Source organism: Nansenia antarctica (genome assembly GCF_963989245.1).
Source record: "Nansenia antarctica genome assembly, chromosome: 5".
Taxonomy (NCBI): Eukaryota; Metazoa; Chordata; class Actinopteri; order Argentiniformes; family Microstomatidae; genus Nansenia; species Nansenia antarctica.
In genome coordinates, this window is record NC_137690.1 from 13,164,140 (window position 1) to 13,189,909 (window position 25,770).

The 25,770-nt window shown below is 44.5% G+C and overlaps 1 protein-coding gene across 1 annotated transcript in view; it reads left to right on the forward strand.

The window, feature by feature from the left end:
• dock8 (dedicator of cytokinesis 8) overlaps window positions 1-25,770 on the forward strand; it is a 46,153-nt gene that overhangs the window by 2,943 nt on the left and 17,440 nt on the right. The window contains exons 2-19 of the mRNA XM_080530981.1: window positions 5,970-6,087; window positions 10,332-10,507; window positions 11,726-11,797; window positions 12,379-12,487; window positions 14,413-14,622; window positions 14,778-14,863; window positions 15,447-15,513; window positions 18,176-18,325; window positions 18,719-18,799; window positions 18,934-19,093; window positions 19,271-19,407; window positions 19,843-19,936; window positions 20,027-20,189; window positions 24,303-24,420; window positions 24,619-24,693; window positions 24,806-24,946; window positions 25,237-25,338; window positions 25,596-25,691. Of these exons, the coding sequence (XP_080387107.1) occupies window positions 5,970-6,087; window positions 10,332-10,507; window positions 11,726-11,797; window positions 12,379-12,487; window positions 14,413-14,622; window positions 14,778-14,863; window positions 15,447-15,513; window positions 18,176-18,325; window positions 18,719-18,799; window positions 18,934-19,093; window positions 19,271-19,407; window positions 19,843-19,936; window positions 20,027-20,189; window positions 24,303-24,420; window positions 24,619-24,693; window positions 24,806-24,946; window positions 25,237-25,338; window positions 25,596-25,691 (2,155 nt within the window). The remainder of the gene's footprint in view (window positions 1-5,969; window positions 6,088-10,331; window positions 10,508-11,725; window positions 11,798-12,378; window positions 12,488-14,412; window positions 14,623-14,777; window positions 14,864-15,446; window positions 15,514-18,175; window positions 18,326-18,718; window positions 18,800-18,933; window positions 19,094-19,270; window positions 19,408-19,842; window positions 19,937-20,026; window positions 20,190-24,302; window positions 24,421-24,618; window positions 24,694-24,805; window positions 24,947-25,236; window positions 25,339-25,595; window positions 25,692-25,770) is intronic.

A 25,770-nucleotide genomic window follows, 5' to 3' on the forward strand; every position in this document is an offset into this window, starting at 1 on the left:
CTGAATTATAGGTTTGGCCATCCGATGATCTTGACAGCATAAGAATAGTTCTGAGGAATAATTAAACCATGATATTAGAGTTCAGTAAGGAATGCTTGAGCTTGATCCAGAAATGCGTACAGGCACACCAATGAACACAGGCACAACAATGAACACACACACATGCACACACACACACACACACACACACACACACACACACACACACACACACACACACACACACACACACACACACACACACACACACACACACACACACACACAAATCAAGTGCTAGCCTGCCACATTCAACCTGGCATGACAGGCTAAGCTTTTTCCAACACTGTGTTCCCCCTAAATGTATGACAGTATGAATTAGATACTGTATGAAAAGAGCAGATCTCATTTGGCATTGGGCTTCTATTTGCTATGTGACACAGTGGCACGCACGCACACAGACACTCACACATAATGTGGTTCAAAGCACGTTCTCAAGAATGTTGGGAATGACTCCTGTGTAGGAGGACACTATACAGTTAACAGGGCTGTGGTCTGACTTCTGTCAAGTAAGGGACATGCTATAATTTGACCATTGTTGTAGACATAAATAAATCAAACATTCAAACAGCCTCCATGTTACAACGTTGCTCTCACTCAGTGTCAATGTCAACCCTTCCTGAAAGAGGTTGTTTTTGCGTGTCATCCTCATTGTTAATTAGACGGTCTAATTAGATGTTGTGGTGAAAATGGATCCTCTGCACTCCTCAAGAGGCTGTTGCTGTTGTTGTTGTTGTTGTTAAGAGTGATGAACAAGTCGTCTTGTGTCAGCAGAAACACCCCGCAACAGCGCTGTCTCAAAATGAAAGGGAATTAAATGTCTTGCTGTGCTTTGCTGACTGACTGACTTTGACTTTTCACTCATTGTTACTTCAGGAAGTTTGGGGCCCCTTGGGTTTCTGTCTCAGTACCGTTGCACACACTGCTGATATGCTGATGTTGGCATAACTCACGTCATGCCATATTTTGACATATGGTCCTGTGGATACAGCACATACTAACACCTCTTGGATGTAATTGTTCATAATCTAAGTTTTAAATTCATAATCTAATTTAACAGTCTTAATATGTGAGAACCCTGTTGTATGGGGGGGGGGGCACTGTGTAAAGGGAACACTGTACAGGTACAGCGCAGGCGTGTGTTATATCAATATATTATGTGATATGAATGTTTTGACCCTCCCGACCTGTTGTTTTTACCTCACCTGGGTCTGACTTTCCCAAACTCCCCCGTAATTCGAACCATGGACCTGATGCTATCAAATGGTTTCTTCTGTCCTGGGACTTGTTATTCCCTGCTTCAATCTATCTGTGGCTGCAAGGGGAACAGGAGATGAGAAGCAACTTTATTACTATTTAGAGGCCTTACACACTACAGGGCGGACGTGAACCATGCCGTGCTGGCTCGGATATTGTCCTCTCACATTGTCAGAATCGCTTTTATTACATCTTACTGTACCAAGTACCAAGAGTACAATTATTTGGCTTTGGTTCCTCAACATAGACATTGCAGCATTCAGATAAACAAACACAATAATAATAAGTAAAATAAGTACCCTACATTGATGCAGTAATAAAGTGATGTTTAAAAGTGGCTTCAATAGTGCAAAAATGCTGTGCAAAGTACGATGATATGAAATGCAATATGATACAAGTTTGGTAGTAAATTAGTCCAGTGGTATACAAGTAATCCAGTAGTGTGCAGTAGTTCTAATATTGTAATATACATTTTTGTAGTGTGTGTGGGGTTGGTTAAAGGGTGGCAGTCTTTTGTATTCTTCCAGTATATTTCTCCAGGAGCCTGATTGCTTGGGGAGAGGTGTTTGACAGCCTCTGGGTTTTAGCCCCGAGACTTCGGTACCGTTTTCCCAACAGCAGCAATAGCTCGAACAGTTTCTGCTTGGGGTGACTGGGGATCCCTAATAATCATGAGGGCCTTTCTGGCACACGAGTCCTCGTAGGTGTTGTGGATGTTGTTTCCAGCATGGTTACAACAACTACAGAACGGTGGATGCGTAAGCAGGCCAGATCAATAGCTTGGCTCTGCATGGTTCAGCTCTGTAGTGTGAAAAGGGTATCATGTTTGTTGAATCATGTCGAACAGTACAGTATGTCCCTCACCAACTTTTGTCACAGAAGCATTATGTCTCTCTTCAACATAAGAGATTAGATTCTGTCTGGTCTGGGCAGCTTGACGTTGTGTCTTTTATTGGGCCATTTGGAATGTGAGTGAGAAAGCTAAAGGTGGAGTACTCTCTACAGAACTCTCTGGGTAAACACAAACTCTTGACCTTGGCTAATCACTGTTGAGCCTCCTTCTCTGTTCGACGAGCTCATAGAAGTTATTGGCTGTCACTCAAATATGTACGCCCTATGAAATCCTGAGGGAGGACCTATAGTCTTAGTTAGGCTACTTACATTTATGGATCCATAACCATGGCATAACTCAATCATTACTTGAATCAAACAATACTGAAGATATCTTGATAGATAGGATGTAGAGCACCAGCTCTTGTTTTGAACTTCAATCTTTTGTGTCTCACTGACAACGGCTTGCTTCAGTCTTGCGCAATATATAATGACCTAACATAATGACCTGTCTTGGTGTTCTGTTTGTTTGTCTTTGGCTTGCATGGTAAAACAGTATCTGTTCTTGTGACTAGGCCATACATTAGTCATGCGGGTATGGCTATTGTTTCCACCTAGTTTTTTAATAGGCAGGCCTGACCAATGTGTGTCACTGAAACTGTGAGGTTTTGTGTTAGTGAATGGGTATAGCATGGCTACTATGAATTGTGTATGGTGTAAGTATGTTTGAGCTATTTTGTATTATGGGTGTGTGTTAGGTGGCTGCTATGAGCTTTTAGGTGTGTATGTATGTACCATATGTCTGCTTGTGATGTATAGTGTCTAGAAGTTGTTTCTGTTTCTATCAGTGTTTGGGTATGTACAGTGCAGTATGAGTTCTGTATGGTGTTAGTGTCTAACAGGCTTGTGCCTACTCACTGTATAATTATATCACTATGGTAATGACAGATGTGGAGAGGGCATGTGTTGACAGAATGTGGAAAAGAGGTTATGGGTAGTGTGTAAAGGGTGGGGGGGAAGAAAGTCTCTCATGTTTCAATGTTTTACTGACATTTTAGTTTATAGCCTTGAATAAACTTCAATACACATGCCACACCATGGTGCAAAGTACATCTGTTTCTGCTCCCTACAGTAAGGCTACTAACCTTCACTGAATATAGAGTTAGATTGGTTTGGTTTCAAAACCAGCAAGCGATGCACAGAATCAGAAACGCTTTTATTACATCTTACTTTCTGATTGGGGTGGCTGGAGTCCCTAATAATCCTGAGGGCCTTTCTGACACCGGTCCTTGTAGGTGTCGTGGATGGAGGGAAGCTCACATCTGCTGATCTTCTCAGCTGTCTGCACTTTCCCTTGCAGCGCTTGGGGGTTTTGGGCAGTGCAGTTCCAGTACCAGGCAGTGATGCATCCCATCAGGATGCTCTCGGTAGTGCCTCTGAAGGCCCCAAGGATCTTAGACCCTAAGCGGAACTTTTTCAGCCGCCTTAGATGGAACGTTGTGCTTTTTTTCACCACCTGGTTGGTGTGTTCATCCCAGGTGAGGTCGTTGGTGACGTGAAACCCCCAGGAACTTGATGCTGCTGACCCTACACGGTAGAGAGTGTTTATTTTGAATCTGGCAAAAAAAATAACCACCAAACTCCATTATGCAGATGTGGGTGACATTATTGGGTGTTTGTCATTCATGTAAACTCCAGAGCACAGAGAGAAATCCCTTAGAGACAATGGTTTATAAAAGGTGTGGGGAAATCCGTGGGCTCAGAATGAACATTGGACTCTTCAGTGTTCTGTAACTCTCCTGTCAAATACACAAGCATAAGCATGTGTGATGATTGAGTGAGTGAATGGAAGTGTGGGGCCATGTGTTTTTGATATTGGCCAAGTCTCCTCCTCCTCTCTCTTTATGTGTGTGTGCACACAGTGGCTCCCTCACCTTTGTTCTTTGTAGATTTGCATGCTGCTCTCCCTCGCTTCCCCTGCTCTGACCATCCCAAGTATGTCACAGAGGTCAGGTGCAGCTCCTAACATGCAGTGCGATAGGTAAACATGGGTGGGAGTATGCATTTGCTCCAGTTACCTGACAACTTGGTTGTTCAAAACGAGCTGGAGTCAACTCAGTCATGGTGTTTTTGAAGCATGCTAACTCTCCCATTGCTTCGAGTAGATAAACAGATGTATGTAAATCAACAGAACTTGGATCATTGACTCTCTGGATCTATATCCTTTCCACGAATCATCAAAATTAGGACATTAATTTGAACTATCCCATTTACAATATTCTGTTGGTTGAAATGAGATCTCTACAGACACAGATCTTCTTGGTTGCTAATGGTGGGGGAGAGAGGATCATTAGTAGCAAGGCCATCCTAACAATGGCCATGGTGAGTACAGTATATGAACCCGGAGCATAGCGGGTGGAGAGGATGTGCAGGCTGGTGGCTGGACACTGGGACCCATTTGACAGTGACCTCTGAGCCTTCAACTCCACACAATACAGCCCTGTTGCACTGTACTGTGCCCCAGACGCACACACACGCACGTACACGCACAGACAAGCAGACAGTAGCACTTTTTGCTTCTGAGGGACCTTTCATCTCCTCTTTATAGCAGAGCAGCAGAGAAGAACGATGTCATTGTCTAGTCTTTGGTAGGGGTCCAATGACATGGTAGATTAATTAAAGGACTAGAAAGACAGTAGCTGAGCATCTCCGAAAGATGAGATGTGAAACAAATTGGGATACTTGCTTACTTTTTGTTTATGTCTGCTTTTTTGACACGCACGCACACACGCACAGACACACACTCTCTCTCTCTCTCTCTCTCTCTCTCCTTATGCACTATTTGCAGACTAGCAGTCCATTATACTGTCAGAATGATTTTCTGCTTGATTTGACCCTTAAAAGAGGGCATCACAGTGTTGCCAGCCGTGTGTATTTGGGTTGTTGGCCTGGCAGAACATTTGTTCAGCCACATACTTTTTTTTCTTTTCTTTTGGCGGAACACAATAAGTTGAATGGAATCACCACAGAGAACCAACTTACACATCGGTGCCAAGAAGTACAATGGTGTTGTTGATGCTGCAGCCATCATTAGGATGTACTGGGAGTTAGTGATGCAATACGTAGAGCAGTGTTTCCCTCCAAAGTGCAGAGGCCCCAAAATCAGCATCTCTCTCTCTCTCTCTCTCTCTCTCTCTCTGGCCAAGTCTGTAATGTTTGTATAATCTCTTTCTCTCTCTCTGTCTCTCTCTCTCTCTCTCTCTCTCTCTCTCTCTCTCTCGCTCTCTCGCTCTCTCTCTCTCGCTCTCTCTGTCTCTCACTGTAATCACAACACAGCATGTACTGCAGCGGTGTCAAACTCGTTTTGGTCGCAGGCTGCATTGGACCAAATGCAACCTCACGTGGTCAGGAGAAAATAATACATTATACAATATTAAATAATGAAATAATTAATGAACCAATCTACATATAGGTCAACATTTTTGTATATTACATTTACTTTAGCAAGTATGAGTCAAATTATTTTTTTCATGTCCTCCAATCAGGGTAGGGGGGTGGTAGGGATTTAAAAAAAGGATAAGGCATGCGTGATGTCTTATCCTTTTTTTAATCCCTACCACCCCCTACCAATGCTTGCAACGCTTCCTGATAGAACTTTAACTGCTCTTAATCTTTCCATCCAAATGGGTATAAATCACAAGTCACCCGTGGGCCTTATCTTTGACACCCTTGATGTACTGAATCTGAGCACTGTGTAGTGTGTCCCTTCTCTTTGTCCTCTCTCTCTCTCTCGCTTTATCGTTCACCTGTGTTTGTAACTGTGTCTATCTCCTTCCTTCCAGACACTCGTCTGCAGAGATCAGGAGACAGTTCAGTGGGAACTATGCCTCCCCTCAGAGTTCCCTGCAGCAGCAGCACAGTCGCACCAACTCCAACGCCTCCGCCTCCGCCTTTCCCGTGGTGAGTTACACCCCAAACACCCATACTCTCATACTCCAGTACAACAACGACACACTTTACTAACACGTGCATCAAATCATCATCATCGTCATTACTACAACCACAACACACTCCGGTCACATCTCTACCAACCACAGCTCCACCCAAGGTAACCCACAGCTCCACCACCCGCTAACTCTATGTAAGACTTCCACCACCTTTGTTTGGTAAACAAGGGTTGGTAGTGATACTGTTGTGGTGTTTTTCTGCTCCCTTTGTCATGGTAGCAGTTGACGGCACTGTGGACTTGTTGTTGCCCTTAAGGGGAGGTATTCTGAGTCAGACAGTAGGATGTGCAACTAATCCTGTAGAGGGAATTTGTCCCACAACACAGAGTCTGACCTCTTTCGCTCTCTCTCTCGCCCGCCGGCCTGCTCTCTCTCTCTCTCCCTCTCTCTCTCTCTCTCTCTGTCATTCTCTCTCGCTCTTTCTGTGTGTGTGTGTGTGTGTGTGTGTTCATATGTGTGAGTGTGTGTGTGTGTGAGTGTGTTCATATGTGTGCGTGTATGTATGACTGACTGTCTGACTCTAAGCTGTAGACCTTTGATATCCCCCCCTGTGCTGATCCTTGTGGCTGTCAGCTGACTGGAGCAGTGGAGGGAAAGTTGCCCCTGGCCCCCGTCCTTCCGTTATTCTAGTTAATCTCTAACCTGCTTGGGAAATGGGTCAGCGCCTCGACGACTGTGAAGGCCTGCTTGCCAACTAGCTTACACTGGAAAATCTTTAATATCTGTGGATTTGGGGTGCAGGAGAGGGACTCTAATACCATAATCTTTCTTGATGGTATTTTCCCATGATGCATCATTATCGTAGCCGGTGCAGTTGGGGAGGCAAAAATGTGTGTGATGATTATTATGATCTATTTGTATGACTTATTATGATGAGTGCTCTTACTAATGTTAATAAACTGAATTACAGATGACTGTTTAGGTGAAGGCATTGTGTGCGTGTGCGTGTGCGTATGTGTATGTGTATGTGTATGTGTGTGTGTGTGTGTGCGTGCGTCTACATTCTGTTTCTGTGGAAGAGTTGAACGGGTGGCCTCACTGATGAAGTCACTTCCTCTAGTCAAGTGTCTAACCTCACATGTGGTAACCGCTGCTCGATTCCAAATCAACCACACTTCGCATTACATATTTACAGCTAAAAAGGTTGGATAGGTGTAAGCACAGTCTGCCTTCTGTCAGGATGAATTGTCACCATATTGGTTATACAGTCTTTTCAGATCTACACAAGTACCTAGGGGGTAGGGGCCTATTTGGAATTGGGCAATGAGTAAGATTGTGTGGTAGAATCTTCTAGAGGAAGAGACAGACAGAAAACAGTAACTGCCTGTAGACACAGTCGGTAGGTTCTCGTTTCCGGGCTGCGCCATTTTGTCAACTTCCTTTTTGTGTGAGTTGTGTATTGAGCGGGGTAAGTGTATGTCCAATTCAGACTTAAAGACTAACGCACCTGTGTAAATGTGTTTCTACAGAAGGTCTTCTAGACCTGCCCTTGTGTGTCCCTACATGGTCATTGTTTTAAGGTTAAATGCATGTGATGTTTTGTCTAACTGTCTGTTTGGTCTAACTTGTGTTTAGCATTTCCGCTTGGGGAAGTGTTAGTTGTTCACTAGACTGAAACGTGAGTTGGGTAGACTTGGTATAGTATAATACTGCATAACTGTCAGTCTTACTGTGACTTTGTTGCTAGCACCACTGGTACCATTGCAGTTATAGTAGTAGAGTAGTATACTTCAGTATCAGATACAGTGTTGAAGACTGTCAGTCTTACTGAGTCTACGGCCAACAGCCTGTTGCTGGCTCCACTGGTAGCATTGCTCTATAGAGCAGCATGTTTTGGTCAGAGGCGTGCATAGATTTGCATTTTATTTGTTTCATTTGGCTTCCACGCTAAGGAAAGGAGAAAGAAGCTATTATAAAGGGAATAAGTCATGATTGCCCAACCTTCTCAGATGACTGTGGCAAGAGAATATTTGGGGTCTTGTCCAGATTCTCTCCACACACCAAAGACCATGCAGCTATGAACCCGGGATCCATCTACTGGTGGATTTGTATTTATTTATCCATCTCTTTCACAGTCTCCCTCTCTCTCTTTCTCTTTCTCTCTCTTGCTCTCTCTCTCTCTCTCGCTCTCTCTCTCTCTCTCTCTCTCTCTCTCTCTCTCTCTCTCTCTCTCTCTCTCTCTCTCTCTCTCTCTCTCTCTCCCTCCGTAGTTTGTCTTTGTTGCCAGTTCCTCTTGAGTGCCAACTCAAGCATCATACTCTTGCAGAGGAAAACATCCCTGCAGGGAGGGTGATGTGCAAGAACATGTCTTTAGAGCTTTATGGAATTTAAGTCTGCTTTATATTCTTCTAGTTTACTCTACTACTATGGTGCGGGAGTTGGTGCTGTTTGGCTGTCTTCTCTCTCTCTCTCTCTCTCTCTCTCTCTCTCTCTCTCTCTCTCTCTCTCTCTCTCTCTCTCCCTCCCTCTCTACAGTGGATATCTGTCTGTAATGCAAATAACCCTTGTGTGGACAGAAGGTGAAGAGAGCTCGTCACTGTCACTATCCGTTGAGAGATTTACAATATCAGTGCCTATGGTGGTTGGCTGGCAACTTCCCATCAATATTTGTTACTTTTTTATTTATTTTTATTTATTTCTGCGACTCGTTTCATAGACAGTGCCCAAGCCAAGCTATGCGTTGTTTAGTACCCTGCTAAACAGGATAGGTGGATGTGTGATCAGATGGGTTCTGCCCAGGTTCAGCTTCATGGCCCTATTTCATAGACACACCTGCAGAATGCAGGCTTTCAACATTCACCCTCACATCGTCATGCAGCCCATAGATATGAATCGAGATCTACAGATATATACAGATCTAGAAAAAGTATGTCTATGGTGTAGCGTAACATCTCAGATAACCATCTCATCACGTTCTCTGTGGATGAAAAGCAGGTTTATGTACTTAAACAAAGGCCCTGTATGGGATAAGGGCTGAAGGTGTAAAGTTGTAAAGTTGTTCCGTTGTCTGTGTGTAGGGGTTGTAACAATATAATGTGATTCAAAGGAAGGATTGTTTTCCTCACTTTTGTGTTGCAGTGAATGCAAGTATTCATAATTTCTATTGTGTTTCTGGAAGGCTGCAAACGTATCAGAAGTGCTGTCTGCAGATTTTCATGGAGAGGTTGGACTTGAATGAGCAGGATTGATGCACATGTGTTTCTAACTGAATATATCAACCCTATCTAAAGCATTGTGTGCTAAAACCCATGGCTCACGTTTGGGAGTACTAGACTGTGCAACGTTCTCTATCATTACTGTCTGACTACATACAAATTGTAACTGTTTCGTAATGTATTTCACAGCCCTATTTCAGCTAGTATTTGCCCAGTATTTATGAATAGACGTTGTGGTAACTTTGTGGTAACAAGGGACTTCCTGGTGCTCACCTCAATAAATTCAGCACAGTCGGTAACTAGGCCTACCTGATACTAAATGGCACATAGAGGTACTTGAGTCAGTGAATCTAAAAGAAACGAACGAAAGAAATTGTGAATAATATGCAATTATCATGTAATGACAGTTTTACCCAGTACTTTTTAATTAAGTGCTTGCTTAATACCGGGCTATAAAATAAAGGACTAACCATACTTTTGAAATAACTTCCTATCTAAAGTCTCTATCTTTAGTTTTTGTTTATACATGAGCTGGTAGGAGTAGGTCTTCGTTTCTCCACAGGTCTGAGGATGTTGAAAGCAGAGTCATGATCTAACTTGCCCTCCCAGCTCTGTAATGTTTGGATGTGACTGAGGGCTATAGAAACTCTCTGTGCTGCCTGTACCAAAGCCCCAGAGCCCTTCAAGGATGATTACGTTTTTCGTTTTTTCCGTCTGTCTCTCTTTTTGCTTTTTCTTTCTCTGTTTCTTTCTCTCTCTCCTCAAACAATGCTTTGTGTTGTGAAGTTCTTGATACTCCTCATGGCCAGGGCAGGCATTCTTTCCATAACTCGAAGCCAAGGACTACATAACTGACATATCTTGAGATATAAATTCTATTGATATCACATTTAAATCTGCAAGCATTGTAAAAACTAGAAAAAATAAAAAGACATCAGTTAATACCTCCTTCCCTCTGTTTTTGTATTCTCTCTAGGACATTGTATATCCCCAAGGCCAAGTCTGTAATGTTTGGAAAATCTCCCCCTCCCTCTCTCTCTAGCCCCAGTCGTACGACGCGGTGGAGCCGTTGGATCTGGAGGAGTTTCTGATGTCACAGCTGCGTAGTGGAGACGCCGCCCTCATGCAGGAGCTGGGAGATTTCCCTGATGACGACCTGGACGTAGAGCTGGTGGAGAAGGAGTGTCGGACAGTACGCCACTCTGTCCCCGAGGAGGGGTGGGTCACACACACTGAAACAACCCATGGCCTCTACTTCCTAGATACTTGTTTCAAGTTTTAAGTTTATTGTTACGTCACATTACATGAGTGTAAGAGAGTAAAATTCTTAGGCTTCGGTTCCTGACATTGCGGCACAAGACATAAGGCAATAGGCATAATTCCAGATAAAAAAAAGTGACAGGACATAAGTGACAAAAAATAATAAGACAGGATATAGTTAGCAGTATCCAGACAATTTGCAGACAATAAGGCAATAGGCATAATACAAGATAACAAAGTGACAATAGTACAGGTAAGACAGGATACAATAGTGGTGCAACTAGAAATAATAGATAGTTCAGTAGTAAAGTGGCTGTGAGCTTAAGGTTTACGCAGTCCGTATACATGGGGTGTGCTAGGGGATGATAGTCAATTGTCTACAGTGGGCCTGTTTATGAGCCTGGGGGAAGTAGCTGTTGGTTAGCCTCAGAGTTTTGGCCCTGAGGCTCTGGAAGAGACCTCGCCTTTTGCACAGTGTCGGTTCGAACAGGCTGTGGTTGGGGTGGCTGGGATCTTTGATGATCCTCCTGGCTTTGCTGACACACAGTCTGTCATATATATAACCTGGTTGGAGGGAAGCTCTTGTAGAGAGTGTACTTCTTAGGCCAGGCTGATGCCTATCAGAGGGCAAAGGGAGGTTAACATATTATCTTGCTTATACCAATTAAAGTCCTGAAGGCTGTATAAGATGTGTATGGGGTGAATGCGCTGTTAGGCATTGTTTCTGGACAGGGCCCGAGTCTCAAATCAAATCAACCCCAAGTTCTCGTCAGCTCTGGTTGTCATCAGCTCTGGTTTTCTTGAGTGTGTCGGCTTTTGTTCCACCCCATCTGAGGAACAACGGTCGGGTTCGGGGGGTTGATTTCCTAGTGGGCATCTGTACCAGTTTTTGTATATGTTTTGTCTTCTCATGTAAATCATGCCTAAAAGGGAGTTTATTGTTTAGATGCAATAATTACGAGCACTCAGTCGTAGTGAAACTATTCTGTTGTAGTTTGTTATCTCAGCCTCTTAAGACGTTCACTCGTCATACCTTGAACATGATAGCACAGATTAGGATAAGACAGGAATGCAGAATGAGGAGAAGTGTTTTGAGGCTGTGCCTTATGAATGCATGCTCCACCCCTTGTTCGCCCCCCCCCCCGTCCCCATCCCTTCTCTGTGTCGTTTCTGTAGGGTGGAGTTGGAGCCCCATGTCAGGGACTGTGTTCAGAGTTACACCGAGCCCTGGCTAGTGGTCAGCAGAAGGTAAGGTTAAACACACAGAGCCACAACATGATGGAAACCTGTTCATACCTTATTTCAGCAGGTGTAGAAAGACTCACACACTACATGAACTTTAAGGACGACTCCTTAGACAGAGACTAGAAATATACCTTATTTCACTAAGGAGACGAGATGAGGGAAGAAATGTTTATGCCGATGTTGAGATGCAGGCCACACAGCTCCAGCACCAGAGTCAGGTATCCTTCTTCCTCACAGGAAACAGAGAGGTGTGAGAGAGTGTGATAAAGCTTCACACACACACGACACACGAGTGATTACTTATCAAAGTCACGACACGCACGGACGCACACACACACACACGCACACACACACACACGCACACACGCACGCACACACACACACACACACACACACACACACACACACACACACACACACACACACACAGACACACACATTTTAGGGTGTTCACCCAGATTGTAGTTCTTTACATGGATGGAGTACCTAACCTGTAATCTAGTTTGATAGATAAGAGAAGAGTTGCAGTGGTGTAACCGTGTGTGTGTGTGTGTGTGTGTGTGTGTGTGTGTGTGTGTGTATAGGTGCCAGGGGGATGGTTGGAGTGCGTACTCAGAGCGAGCAGGTCTACACAAACTCCTACAGAAACAGACCTTTGAGTCAGACGTCCAGCCAGAGAAACAGGAAACTGCGGTAAGCACAGAAATACACAATCACAAGAACAACGACATCTCAACAACTGTAACACAACAACCAGTGATGGAGGCGTCTGCTCCAGTTTAACTCAATGAAATCCAGGAAACCTATCTTCAAAGATTTCCTAATTGACCGGGTCAAATTGTCAATTCTGAACATGATCAGTTAAATGGTAAATGGACTGCAGTTATATAGTGCCTTATTCCAAAGCACTTGACAATGGCCTCTCATCCACCCCATTCACACACGCATTCACACACCAAGCTACCATGCAAGGCGCCGGCCCGCTTGCTGGGAGCAATTTGGGGTTCAGTGTCCTACCCAAGGACATCTCAACACACCGACCTTGTGATCATTAGACGCCGGCTCTACCTCCTGAGCCACCGCTGCCTACAGTTAAATTGAAGTTGACCATTAACCCTGCAACATGTACAACCCTTATACAATCTATGGTTCCACCCCACCTTCACTGTGTTGCCATGCTCTCCTGTCAAGGATCAGCTGTATCAGTTTCCTATTTGGCAGGAGCCCAGAGTCTACAGTGTATATTGTGCAGTATGCCATACAGCTGTCAGATACAAAGGTTAAGATACAGAACTAAATAAACATAGGCATATGATCACCACTCCTACAGAGAGGTAAATCAAATGTAAAATGAAGGCGAAAGGGACAGGAAGATGGAGAGACAGGGAGATGGAGGAGGAGAGAGGGGTTTAAAAGAAAGGATGACAGAGAAACCGAGGGGGGGGGGGGGGGGGCGGTGCGGCACAACTGAACACAGCAGTGTCTGTCAGCCCCATTGCCTCCTCCATCCTGGCTTGGCTCTCCTCATGTTTACCCAGCACACAATGAGGCGTGAATATTCATACAGTCCCCCACTGCTTCCGCATTCTAATCGGGTCGAGTCTAAACACCAACCCCAATCCCAATCCCAACCAGTTAAAAGCCTAAACTCCACTTCTATCCATGCCAAGTTCCCAGTCCTCTCCCCATCCAACTCAGCCCCTAGCCAACCTCCAGCCCAGTGCCAGCCATTAACAGCCCCTGCCCCCCAGGCCCCTAGCCCAAGCCCTTCCAAGCTGCTTAATCACCCAAACCAAAGGGCCTTGTTCCAGCCGTGGGTTTCCCATCCGCTCCAAGCCAGAGAGAGAGGGAGGAAGAACAGGCCCATTGTCACCACCTTCCTTAGCCCCTAATGGGCCTCCACTCCACACTGCAGCCTGGGTGGGGGTCAATAGCAATCCTGGGGGGGTCGCCTGGAGCCCACTGGCCTGAGGTGGAGAGGCCTCTATGGGGTATAAGGCCTGGGGTAGGGTCGGGAGGTCTAGAGGTTACCTTTTATTTATTTATCAAATTATTTCAATATTTCAAAGCAAATAAAGGAAAATCTGCTGACTAGGCAAGGTTGTAAGGTTGTAAGGTTGTAAGAGTGTGTGTGTGTGTGTGTGTGTGTGTGTGTGTGTGTGTGTGTGTGTGTGTGTGTGCACGCACGCATGTGCATGTGTTGGTGGCATGACGGGATGGTTCAAAGCAGGACATAGCATGACAATCTGGAAGCTGTGTCCAGTCCTGCAGCTGAGTGTGAGATTCCATATGGTTGTGAAACCATCTGACTAGCAGAGATGTCTGTGGTGGGAGGATGCACCCCTTATTAGAGATCAGTGGGTTCCCATGGAATGTACAGTATAGTTTAGTCATGGATTCTGTGGGCTCTTGTCTAGCTCCACCCTGCACTTCACATATTGTTCTAGACTTATGGGTAATACCTCAGTCAACTCTAAATGCTAGGATTTTTTTTCTAGCTTAGCACTGAAACACTGCAATATTCAAATAGTTCATCACCAATTCTCTCACCAATGCTGTACCTTACATTATATACTCTCTCTCTCCCTCTCTCTCTCTTTATCTACCTACCACCCTAGGTGAAGTCTCCAACCCTGGCCGTGTTGAGTGACGACTCGAATCGGACCCTGACCTCTATTGATTTTGACCTGCGGGGTCTGACCCCTGAGCCCAGACTGGACGGGCTGCTGCGCTTCAGTAACCATGACGACCTGGACCGGTTCAACCAGGAGGCGCGCCAGGCGAATCGCCACCCAGAGCTTTTCGCCTTGTACCCCCCAGCAGATGACGTGAGACACACAGACAGACACACAGACACACAGACACACAGACACACAGACAGACAGACAGACAGACAGACAGACAGACAGACAGACAGACACACACACACACACAGACCACACAACATACTTATTGTGTCCTTAACCTCCCTCTGATATTCCAGGATGATGCGGTGGAGATCCGGCCCATTCCCGATTGTCCCAAAGAGCACATGGGAGAAAGGATCCTCATCCGATGTCAGGCCATCAAGTATGGGATTTATGTAGAAAATTACTGTACTGTATAGACCCCTAGTGGAAGCTAGCTTGTAGCTGAAGAATCAACAGTGTTTGTTGTGGGAAACAGTTCCCAGCATTTAGAATACATTTTTGTGTGATGCAACTGTTCCAACTGTTCCAACCTCCATCCAGAGGTTACCGCTTGGTCAGAAGCAAAGAGGAGTGTGGAGTGCAGCATGGGAGTTTATCTCTCTCTCTCCTCCTCTCTCTCTCTCTCACTCTCTCTCTCACTCTCACTCTCACTCTCACACACACACACACACACACACACACACACACACACACACACACACAGTAAAGCTGCCAAATGTTTCTCTTCCTCCTCCATCTCTATGCAGTGCCGTGGTTTGGCACCAGACTGTTCCTCAGTTTGACTCATCATTCTGCAGCTACAGTATGCTTAGCTCAATTGCTTTAAAAGTGCAGCCACACTCCATGTTGCATTCATTGGGTAGTCTCACAATTGAGACGGATTGACAGTGTCCCCACTGTTACTGATCTATTTTGCAGATCTGTTTACTGATCTATAGTCTGATAACGTGTGTCCTCCATAGGTTTGAGATCGACATAGAGCCACTGTTTGCAACCTTGGCCTTGTATGACCTGAGAGAGAAGAAGAAGGTAACAAGATCTAGCCACCTTCATGGTCACCTGACTCACTTGTTTGTCTTTTAACAGAACATTTTTGTTTCCAAAAGCAGTCATTTTCAGGCTTCATCTGTGTTTTAAATGTTTAAGAGTGTGTTCTATCACACGAGTGTTCTGAGTTGAAAAAGTCCCACGCATATGGTTTTGTACTTTCCCTACCAAACCATGTTTATCAGGGGCAGCTATCTAGAATGTGTGTTGTGGTGATTTGAACAGCTGGATGGATTTGGGTTGAAGTGTATGTTTTAGTGTTATGTGGATTTAGTGCTTTGGGGCTCAAGCGGACCCCCCGAAGGTCCCACCCAGGCGTTTTAACCACTGGCCTGCTGGTCATCTGTCCTTTAGCATGGCTGGCTGACTGCTGTCCACACTACTGGTTGGACACACAGCCTGCCTTGAAAAAATGGTTGCTTCTCCTAAACCACCTTTCACCAACAACTAGTGAATGCTAGGTTAATGCTAATATTAGCCATTTGCTAAGTGTGTCAGGGTACTAACAACACATAAACCGTGGCTATTTACCAGTTTCCAGTTACCACATTGATTTGAAGGTACAGAAACGAGTGATGAAGATATAGCTGTGAACTATGCAATTAATGTATAATGGGACCAGATATAATTATTATCCATAGGGCACAAATCTGTTAACACAACATCCTCCTTATTGGATTCATTAGAAGCTGGGGCAGATTGCCCTGACAAAGGCCTCATGTTGTAGGCACATGAAACAGGCCTTGTGTTACGGAGGATGAGATACTGACTAGCTTGTTCAGCGAATTAGCCTTGATGTGACTCCAACTCTGGAACAGAGTCAGCTGTTGACCCAGAGTTTCTCTCTCTCTCATTTGTCTGCCTTTCTGTGTCTCCCTCCTCTTTTCTCTCTCCCTCTCCCTCCCCCCCTCTCTCTCTCTCCCCCCCCTGTCTGTCTCCTTTCTCTCTGCTCTGTCACTGTCACACACTCTCTTTCTTTCACTTTCTTCTGTTTATCATTCTCTCTCTCTCTCTCTCTCTCTCTCTCTCTCTCTCTCTCTCTCTCTCTCTCTCTCTCTCTCTCTCTCTCTCTCTCTCTCTCTCTCTCTCTCTCTGTTTATCGCTCACCCACCCTCTCTCCTGTCTCAGTGTCGTAAAACATACAGTATTCGTGCAGTGTTTGATATAGCCTAGTATATTCATACAGTGTTTTTTTGCTTATCTGTGAAATCTGCAGCAGATGTTCATATAATTCCCTCGAAAATATTCATTTAATCCTGCCTTGCCCTTCCTGACTGTCAGAGGGTTATACCAGCTATGGTACGCAGAGAGGATTTGACCCACCAGAGGTTTATGTCAGCCTACATGTTAAAAACAACACCGCGGATCACAGCCTGTTCTGTGTCTCACAGAGGGAGTAGAGTGCACTGTGGAAGCTGTCATAGTAAATACTGTCCTTACTGTTTGCTTGCTTTTGACATCACGGACCGTTGAACTTTAAAGTACTTCATCATTAATGGCAACCTTTGGCGTTTCTATCCAGTCTAAGTGACATTTTAAAGGTTATCAGAGATGTTTAAGGGGATGCTCTGGTATTTTAACGATGAGGTTTTATGACGATGTTTCATATAGATAGACCAAGTGAAGTCAGTTAGTGTCCATTCATCAGCCTGTCCAAACTGGAACCCCACAGGGCATGACTCCAGAATCCAAGCTGCAGACAAATAAAAACATCAGAACATTGATTAATGGATTAGGAGGGCATGACGCCACACCAATGTGATGTGTCCTCCACCCAGCGCATTCAAAACTGTCACACTCAGTACTGTGTGTTTCCGATAAATTAAAGGGGATGGAATCCATGGTGGTGGCAGTTTTGGCTGCCAGCTTTTCTGCTGGGATGTGTTAAAGAGTATGTTAAGGAGGAGTGATGGGATCTGTGGAATGAAGAGGAGTCCCTAATGGGTTTCTAATTGGGTCTCACATGACACACCCACCCACACTCCCTAATACACACACACACACACACACACACACACACACACACACACACACACACACACACACACACACACAACGTGGAATAGGGCCACTCACAAGTGAGGAAACACAGTAAATGGATTCTACACTAGATTCTACTGTGGTTGTGTCAGTGGGTTAGTCAGAGCACAGCACTGACAGCACCAAGGTTGTGTTCATGTGTGGTAGTAGCTAAATTGAGTAAACCAAATATGGGAACTTAAGATCAAGGTTTGTGTGAAGATTAGTGACCAACATGGTGAGCATTGTTTAATTGTAGGCAGCAGCCAAGAGACAGGCTGTATTGTCTTGTCTTGTTATGTTGTTGTAGAGCTGAGGTCAAGTGAGGTCATTAGCACCCGGTCTGAAGTTCAGCCTTCAAGTTACTGCGTATCTCAGACATAAACCAGCTGGGGCCAGACATGGGGAGGAACTGTTACGTTCCATTACTTATTTCAATAATTCATAAAATGTATATACCGCTTTTCCAAGGCTCAAAGACGCTGGTGATCACATGAAAATAGAAAATATATTTCGTGGGTTGTTGGAGTAGTCTATGCACATGATATTAGGGACTCTCAGACCCTATACACCTACTTTGTCTCTTCCGCTGATCTGATATCCCTTTTCTGATTGACTTGATCAGATATCAGAGAACTTCTACTGCGATCTCAATTCCGACCAGTTGAAAGGGTTCCTGAAACCCCACACTCCACACGTGGACCACTCCAGCCTCTCCAGAGCTGCCATCTTCTCCATCACCTACCCGTCACCCGATATCTACCTGGTCATCAAGGTACTACTCCTGCTATACACGTTACCTGTTCCTTCTCAAAGCTAATTGAACTACCCCTGCCTGTTCAGATATATTTTGTACTGTAACCTGGTCATCACAGTACTTACCATATCTACACACAGTACTTACCTTAGCACCTACGCATACCTGTTCTCTGCGCTATGGTGTACCTGTACCTGCCTCACTCCTGGCTAATGGGATATACATTCCATACATATATATATGTATGGATATATACATTCCATCTACAGTACGTTTGTTGTGGTGACATACCTGCTACCCCTCTCTACGCACTTCTACCCTTTCTGGTCATGTCTGCAAACAGTATACTGTGAGGTGAAGTGCTATCTAGAGGTTGATGTACTGTGCCTCCTCCTCCTGCCTGTGTTCCAGATAGAGAAGGTGCTACAGCAAGGAGAGATCAGTGACTGTGCAGAGCCCTATATGGTCATGAAGGAGAGCGACTCAGCTAAGGTAGTGTACTCTCTCACACACACACACACACACACACACACACACACACACACACACACACACGCACAGGCTGTGTATTGTGTACAGCGCAGGTTCTGATCCCAGTTGGGGCGGTGGTCCTCTCTGTCCCTCAGAATAAGGACAAGCTGGAGAAGCTACGAGGGCAGTCTGAGGCCTTCTGTCAGCGACTGGGCCGCTACCGCATGCCCTTCGCCTGGGCCACCGTCAACATCATGAACGTCATCAGTACCGCCACGCTGGAGCGAGACACCACAGACTCAGACAGCATCAATGGTGTGTGTATGTGTACTGTATGACTCGACATATTTTGTCAACGCAATGAGAGAGAGAGAGTGAGAGGAAGTGTGTGTGTGTGTCTGCGTGTGTGTGTGTCATAAGCTTCTAAGCTGGTTTACTGTTGAGCTGATGACCTCCCTCACCTCACTTTGCCTTACCTATAAACCTTGACAGGTAAATCCAGCAGCATGGACAGAAGAGGTCATCTCCCTAGAAGGAACTCTGAACGCTTCAATTCCATGGAGGATCAGTGTAATATGATGTCCGCATTTAAACCTGCTACCATCACCATCAGCACCTTCTGCAAGCAGGTATAAAAGTACTATACACACACACACACACACACACACACACACACACACACACACACACACACCTAACAGAGACAGGATGGTATTCCATTCCACACATAATCCGTGACCAGACAGAGAGGCATGCGGATAAAACTCAACCTTGCCATGCCCTATCAGATACCATATCACTATCACACATGCATGCATGCCATAGATTCTCCATACTTCACATCACAGAGCCAGAATGTATTTTCAGGTCCACTTGAACTTGTGCATAAACCATACAATAAGGCCACCGATATTGTATAATAAAACATTCTCACACCTCACACTTAGAAGTCTGTACGGTAAAGTAATTGTGCATATACCATCTTATATGTACACACAAACACAAGCTCATGTCCATTTTGATTGTGCGTGTGTTGATTGTGCGCGCTGTTGTCTGTTTTTCAGGAGGGAGATCGTCTGAGTGACGAGGACTTATTCAAGTTCCTGGCAGACCTAAAGAAGTTCTCCTCCCTGCAGAGGAGAATAAAGACCATCTCAGGTGAATTTTCTACTATGCAACGAAGTAAATGCTCAAATAACACACACATACAAGTTCTGCAACAGGCGTCATTTGTTCTTCATTGTGCAGGTACGATTAAGCTGGATGTGACGCCAGTTTTGGAGAACCCAGTGGCTTGCCTCTCGACTGAGCTCATCTCTGTGAAACCATTGGCTGAGAAGAACCTTCGGCCAATCAAAGAGGTGCTGGAGTTCCCCTCCAGTGAGGTCTATGTTCCTCACAGCACGTACAGGTAACACACACCCAAACATACAAACAACACACACACACACACACACACGCACACACACGCACACACACCAAACACACAACACACACGGTCTTACTGTGTAGTTACAGATGTTGTACCGCTCCAGTGTGGTCTTTGTTCCTCAGAGCATGTACTGGTAACACACACACACACACACACACACACACACACACACACACACACACACACAGTCTGACTCTATGTCCAACAGCAATTGCAGGTTCGTTCATTCACTTTATCTTCTCTGCTATGCATAAGATAAGGAAAGTGCCATTAACACAACTAGCATATGAGAAGAGAAATGCTCGGCCACTCTACTCCCAGCTCAACTCCTTTCATGGCTAGCAGCATTATCTCTCTCTCTCTCTCTCTCTCTCTCTCTCTCTCTCTCTCTCTCTCTATGGGAAACACCAAGTGCTAAATCAGAACTTAAGCTAGGGTTTGAGTTATGTCCATGTACTATATCTCAAATTATGATTTGACCCTGTAACAACATTTCTATTATATTATCCAGCACTTTATTACATTATCTAGTTGGATTATTACTATTAAATGCCAAAGTTATATATTGCCACAGTATTACATTATCCGCTGTTAATTCATTATCCTTTACGTCCTTTGTGTTTGGGCCTAGACATACAGTGCTGCTTGAAAGTATGTGAACCCTTTGTGCAATTATAGATTTGTTTCGTTTTTACCATGAAATCTTTATTTAATCAGAACCATTTTTTTTATCTGACATAACAGGTTTATATTGACCAATTCCATATGTTGGTTTAGAGGGAATCATACGTATATTCGGAAAACTAAATGATAAAGAAATTAGTGCAGGTGCAAAAATAAGTGACTTGGCCAATTCAAAACGCTAATCTTCTTTATCCTGAGCCATTCTTTGGTAGATTTGTTTGAATGCTTTGGGTCGTTGTCTTGTTGAAAGACCCATTTTCAGCCCAGCTTTAGCTCCTTGACTGATGGCTTGAAGTTCTGTTAAAAACTCTCCTGGTATACCTAAAAATTCATGGTTCCCTTAATGATGTGGAGTCGGTCAGGTCCAGAGGAGGAAAAGTAGCCCCAGATCATGACATTCCCACCACCATGCTTGACTGTTGGGATAAGGTTCTTTTGGTGGTAGGCAGTGTTGGGTTTTCAACAAACATAATGGATTTGATTGTGACAAAAAAGGTACATTTTGGACTCATCTGTCCAGAGAATGGACTTCCAGAAACCTTCAGGCATGTCCAGATGGTCTCCGGCAAAGTTAAGAAGGGCAGGTTGTTGTTTGTTTTTATTGACAGCAGAGGCTTCTTCCTAGCTACCCTCCCACGAATGCCATTTTAATTCAGTGTTCTTCTTATTGTTGAAGCATCCACAGTTACCTGAGATGCAGCAAGGGAGGTCTGCAAATCTCAAAATATTATGTTTAGGTTGGTTTTTACCTGATTTGTTCTTGGGGATATTTTGGAAGGGTGGCCACTTCTAGGCCGAGTTGCTGTCATGTTAAACGTTCTCCAATTGTAAATGATTTGCCTCACAGTGGACTAATGGAGTTCAAATCTTATATAGCCTTCCGCAGACTGATGTACTCTCACTAACCTCTTCCTGATGTCCTCTGAGATCTCCTTTCCTCTCGGAATGGTCTGTTTTGCATTCACCTTTTGGTCTGTTTTGCATTCGCATGATTTCACAAGGGGTTCACATACTTTCAAGAAGCACTGTATGCTGGTTAGTAATCCTCAACTAAGCTTATCACTTAGTGGAAAGCCAGTAGAACAAGTTAAAAAGACCAAGCTACTTGGCAGACAGGCTACCAGACAGGCCAGTTCAGGATCTTACCACCTAGACCTAGGACAAATGTTCACAAATCTACTGTCATTTACAGAGCCATTTCAGGATGGAACTCTTTACGTAAGCATATTATTGAAACTAATTCCAGAGTCACTTTTAAGAAAACAATAAAAGAGCACTTAATACAATTAACTCATTGGATGATCTAATGAACATTAGATGATTTATCTTGTTTGCTGATTGTTGTATTTCTTTTTCTTTTTTTATTATGGATAATTGTAAGCAATGTGATGTCTGTTTACATGTGTTTTTTGTTTCGTACCCCAGAAAGACTAGCTGATGTCATGGCATTAGCTAATGGGGATAAAAAAATTATTTAAAAAAAAGGCCCTGTGAACACATACTGTACCGTATCCCCCTCATGGGCCTGACCCCATATATAGTGTATTACATTTACATTTACATTTTTGGCATTTAGCAGACGCCTTATTCCAAAGCGACTTACAATCAATACATTTGAATACTAAGCATGTGAATCAGCAGTCCACCATTCGTTGCAGGAAGAGTACTCTAGCTCGGGCCCGGGGCCAATTAAGGCCAATGCACACGGCGTGTGATTTTGTCGCACGACAACATTAGATTCTCAATTCACACCACCGAAGTGAGTGGGTGTGAATGGAGAATCGAATGTTGTCGTGCGATAATATCGCATCGCACGCCGTGTGCATTGTCTCATTCAAAACAATGAAATCGAATTCGGTGGTGCGACAAAATCCGGGCCGTGTGCATTGGCCTTTAGATGACAATGTGTGTACCACTGCATTCTGTAGCTTCTGGCGTTGTAAACAGGTTTGCTGAGTCCTGCAGACAGTGTGAATCCCACATATCTCACTTGAGGGAACCAGAACGATGGGAATGCATCACTCTTTGTTCCACATTCTGCTCACTAAATCAAGAGTGTTTTTGGCAACGCTTTACACGACGAAGACCTTATTTCAGGGGTTTCCACAACTGAATAATGTCTATAATTGCCTTGTATTAGCTATGTAAAACCAGGCATTTACACAGCACTTAACCCTGCTTTCATGTACTTTTCCAAGAAAATGGAAAAAAAGGTGACTTAAAAAATGTGAAAGTACTGTGTAAATCAGAGGTAGTGACAGTTGAGCGGGCGCGCAGGGGTCAATCAAGCAGTCTTATAGCTTGCGGGTAGAAACTGTTCCGAAGCCTGTTGCACCGGGTCTGGATACTCCGTTACCATTTGCCAGAAGGTAACCGAGAGAGCAGGGCGTGGCAGGGTTGGCTGGGGTCACTTATGATCTTAACCATTGTAACTGCATGTACTTACAAGCCTGTCTCAAGGTAACTATATATTACCTCTGTTGCTACTTTGGTATGAGATGTAAGGAATGTAAAGTGTGCCAATGTTTTTCACAATTCCAGACAAAACACGTGTGTGTTTTCCAAAAATATGTTTACCTTGATGTGACATTGATATACACTTTGAACACAATGAACACTTTTGAAGGAACACTATACTAATACACACCCTTTGCTCTCAAAACAACCTCAATTCTGTGTGGTATTGATTCCACAAGATGTTGGAAACATTCCTTTGAGGTTCTGGTCCATGATGACATGATTGCATCACACAATTCCTCCAGATTTTTCAGATGCACTTTCAATCTCCTGTTCTACCACATCCCAAAGGTGTTATTGGATTCAGATCTGGTGACTGGGAAGACCACTGAAGAAGACCGAACTCATTGTCTTGTTCATGAAACCAGTTTGATACGACTTTTGCTTTATCTGGTAATGATAATGGTGCATTATCTTGCTGGAAGTAGCCATTAGATGCACATGGTCAGCAACAATACTCAAATAGGTTGTGGCATTCAAGCGATGATTGATTTGGTATTAACAGGTGCAAAGTGTGCCAAGAAACTATTTCCCACACAATTCCACCACCTGAATGAAGGAGAAGGTGTACAGGTGTTCCTAATAAAGTGTTTGGTGAGTTTATGTTTACACTGATTTCAGTTTCATCACTGCCCCTCATCCTCAGCTGCTCACAGGAGCCACCTAGTGGTGTGTTATGGAAGGGTCAGTGGTGTGCAGTTGAGTCATATTAGTGCCCATTGTGGTCACAACTCACTCTCGACATCTGAGTACACTGAAGTGTGCTGACCTTCTCGCTCTTGCTTCTCTCTCTCTCTCTCTCTCTCTCTCTCTCTCTCTCTCTCTCTCTCTCTCTCTCTCTCTCTCTCTCTCTCTCTCTCTCTCTCTCTCTCGCTCTTTTTCTCTCTGTAGGAACCTCTTGTACGTGTACCCTCAACGGCTCAACTTTGTAAACAGGCTGACATCAGCCCGGAACATCACCATCAAAATGCAGTTCATGAGCGGAGAAGACTCCAGCTGTGTAATGCCTGTGAGTGCTACCCCCCCCTCAACACACACACACACACACACACACACACACACACACACACACACACACACAAATCACTCACTCAAATCTTACAAGTGTTACAATAATGTAATTTATATCAAGATGTGGCATTATGTGATCAATGTACTGTATGAGTGAACAGTAACGAGGGAATCCTGACGTTTTTGCTGATCCTAGGTAATTTTTGGAAAATCAAACGGCCCTGAATTTGTGCAAGAGGTCTACACCCCAGTCACCTACCATAACAAGCAAGTGGACAATATCTGATTGAGTAACCAATACAATAGCCGTACGGCTTGTCCAATTCCAAATATATACGATTATTCTTATTTTTTAAAGTGATTTGGTATCCCTGTCCAGGTCTCCTGACTTCTATGAGGAGGTGAAGGTGGCCCTGCCTGCCCATCTGACAGAGAGACATCACCTACTGTTCACCTTCTACCACATCAGCTGTCAGCAGAAGCACAACCAGACGGGCACCAACGAGACTCTCATAGGATACTCTGTGAGTCTGATTAACCCCCCCCCACACACACACACACACCTTCTACTCTCACCTGGCTCTATCTGCGGTAGGCGTGACGGTTCGGTCCGAACCCAGGTCTCTCACGTGGAAGACCCAAGAGTGCAGAGTCAGTGTAACCCCAAGGCCGGTCTCAGCTTGTCTGGTGTACATTCAGTCTGACCGCGTAGGCGGGTCAGCAGAAACAATGAACTATGGGAAACTCTGATTTTGTAGAAGTATGTCCTCTATAAGGGCTGATGCTGAAGTTTTACTGTGTGTCCCCCGTGTAGTGGCTGCCTTTACTGAGTAATGACCGACTGCAGACTGGTCAGTACTGTCTCCCCATCGCTCTGGACCAACTGCCCGTCAAGTACTCTCTGCACTCGCCTGAGGTAATCAATTATTTACTCAACACGACGGCGTGCGTTCCAAAATGCGTTCTTGCACTTTGTCTAGTGTCTGTACCGTACTTGGTGTGCACTCTAATTAGAGTGCAAGAACGCATTTTGGCACACAGCCTATATTTCCCTGTGTAGGCTATCTACTCACAGTTCCTCAGAGGTAGTTTTATTTTTATTTTATTTGAAATGGCATGGAACATGATTTGAGTAAATATGAAATGCTTCTGTATATGAATGTTGTCCCTCAGAAAATCCCCCCTCAGGCTCCCCCAGTCAAGTGGATGGAGAGTCATAAAGGAGTGTTCAACCTGGAGATACAGGCTGTGTCCTCTGTACACCCTCAGGTGAGTTAGCACACACACACACACAGACACACACACACACACACACACACATACGTTCTTACACCCTACTGTTTCTCCG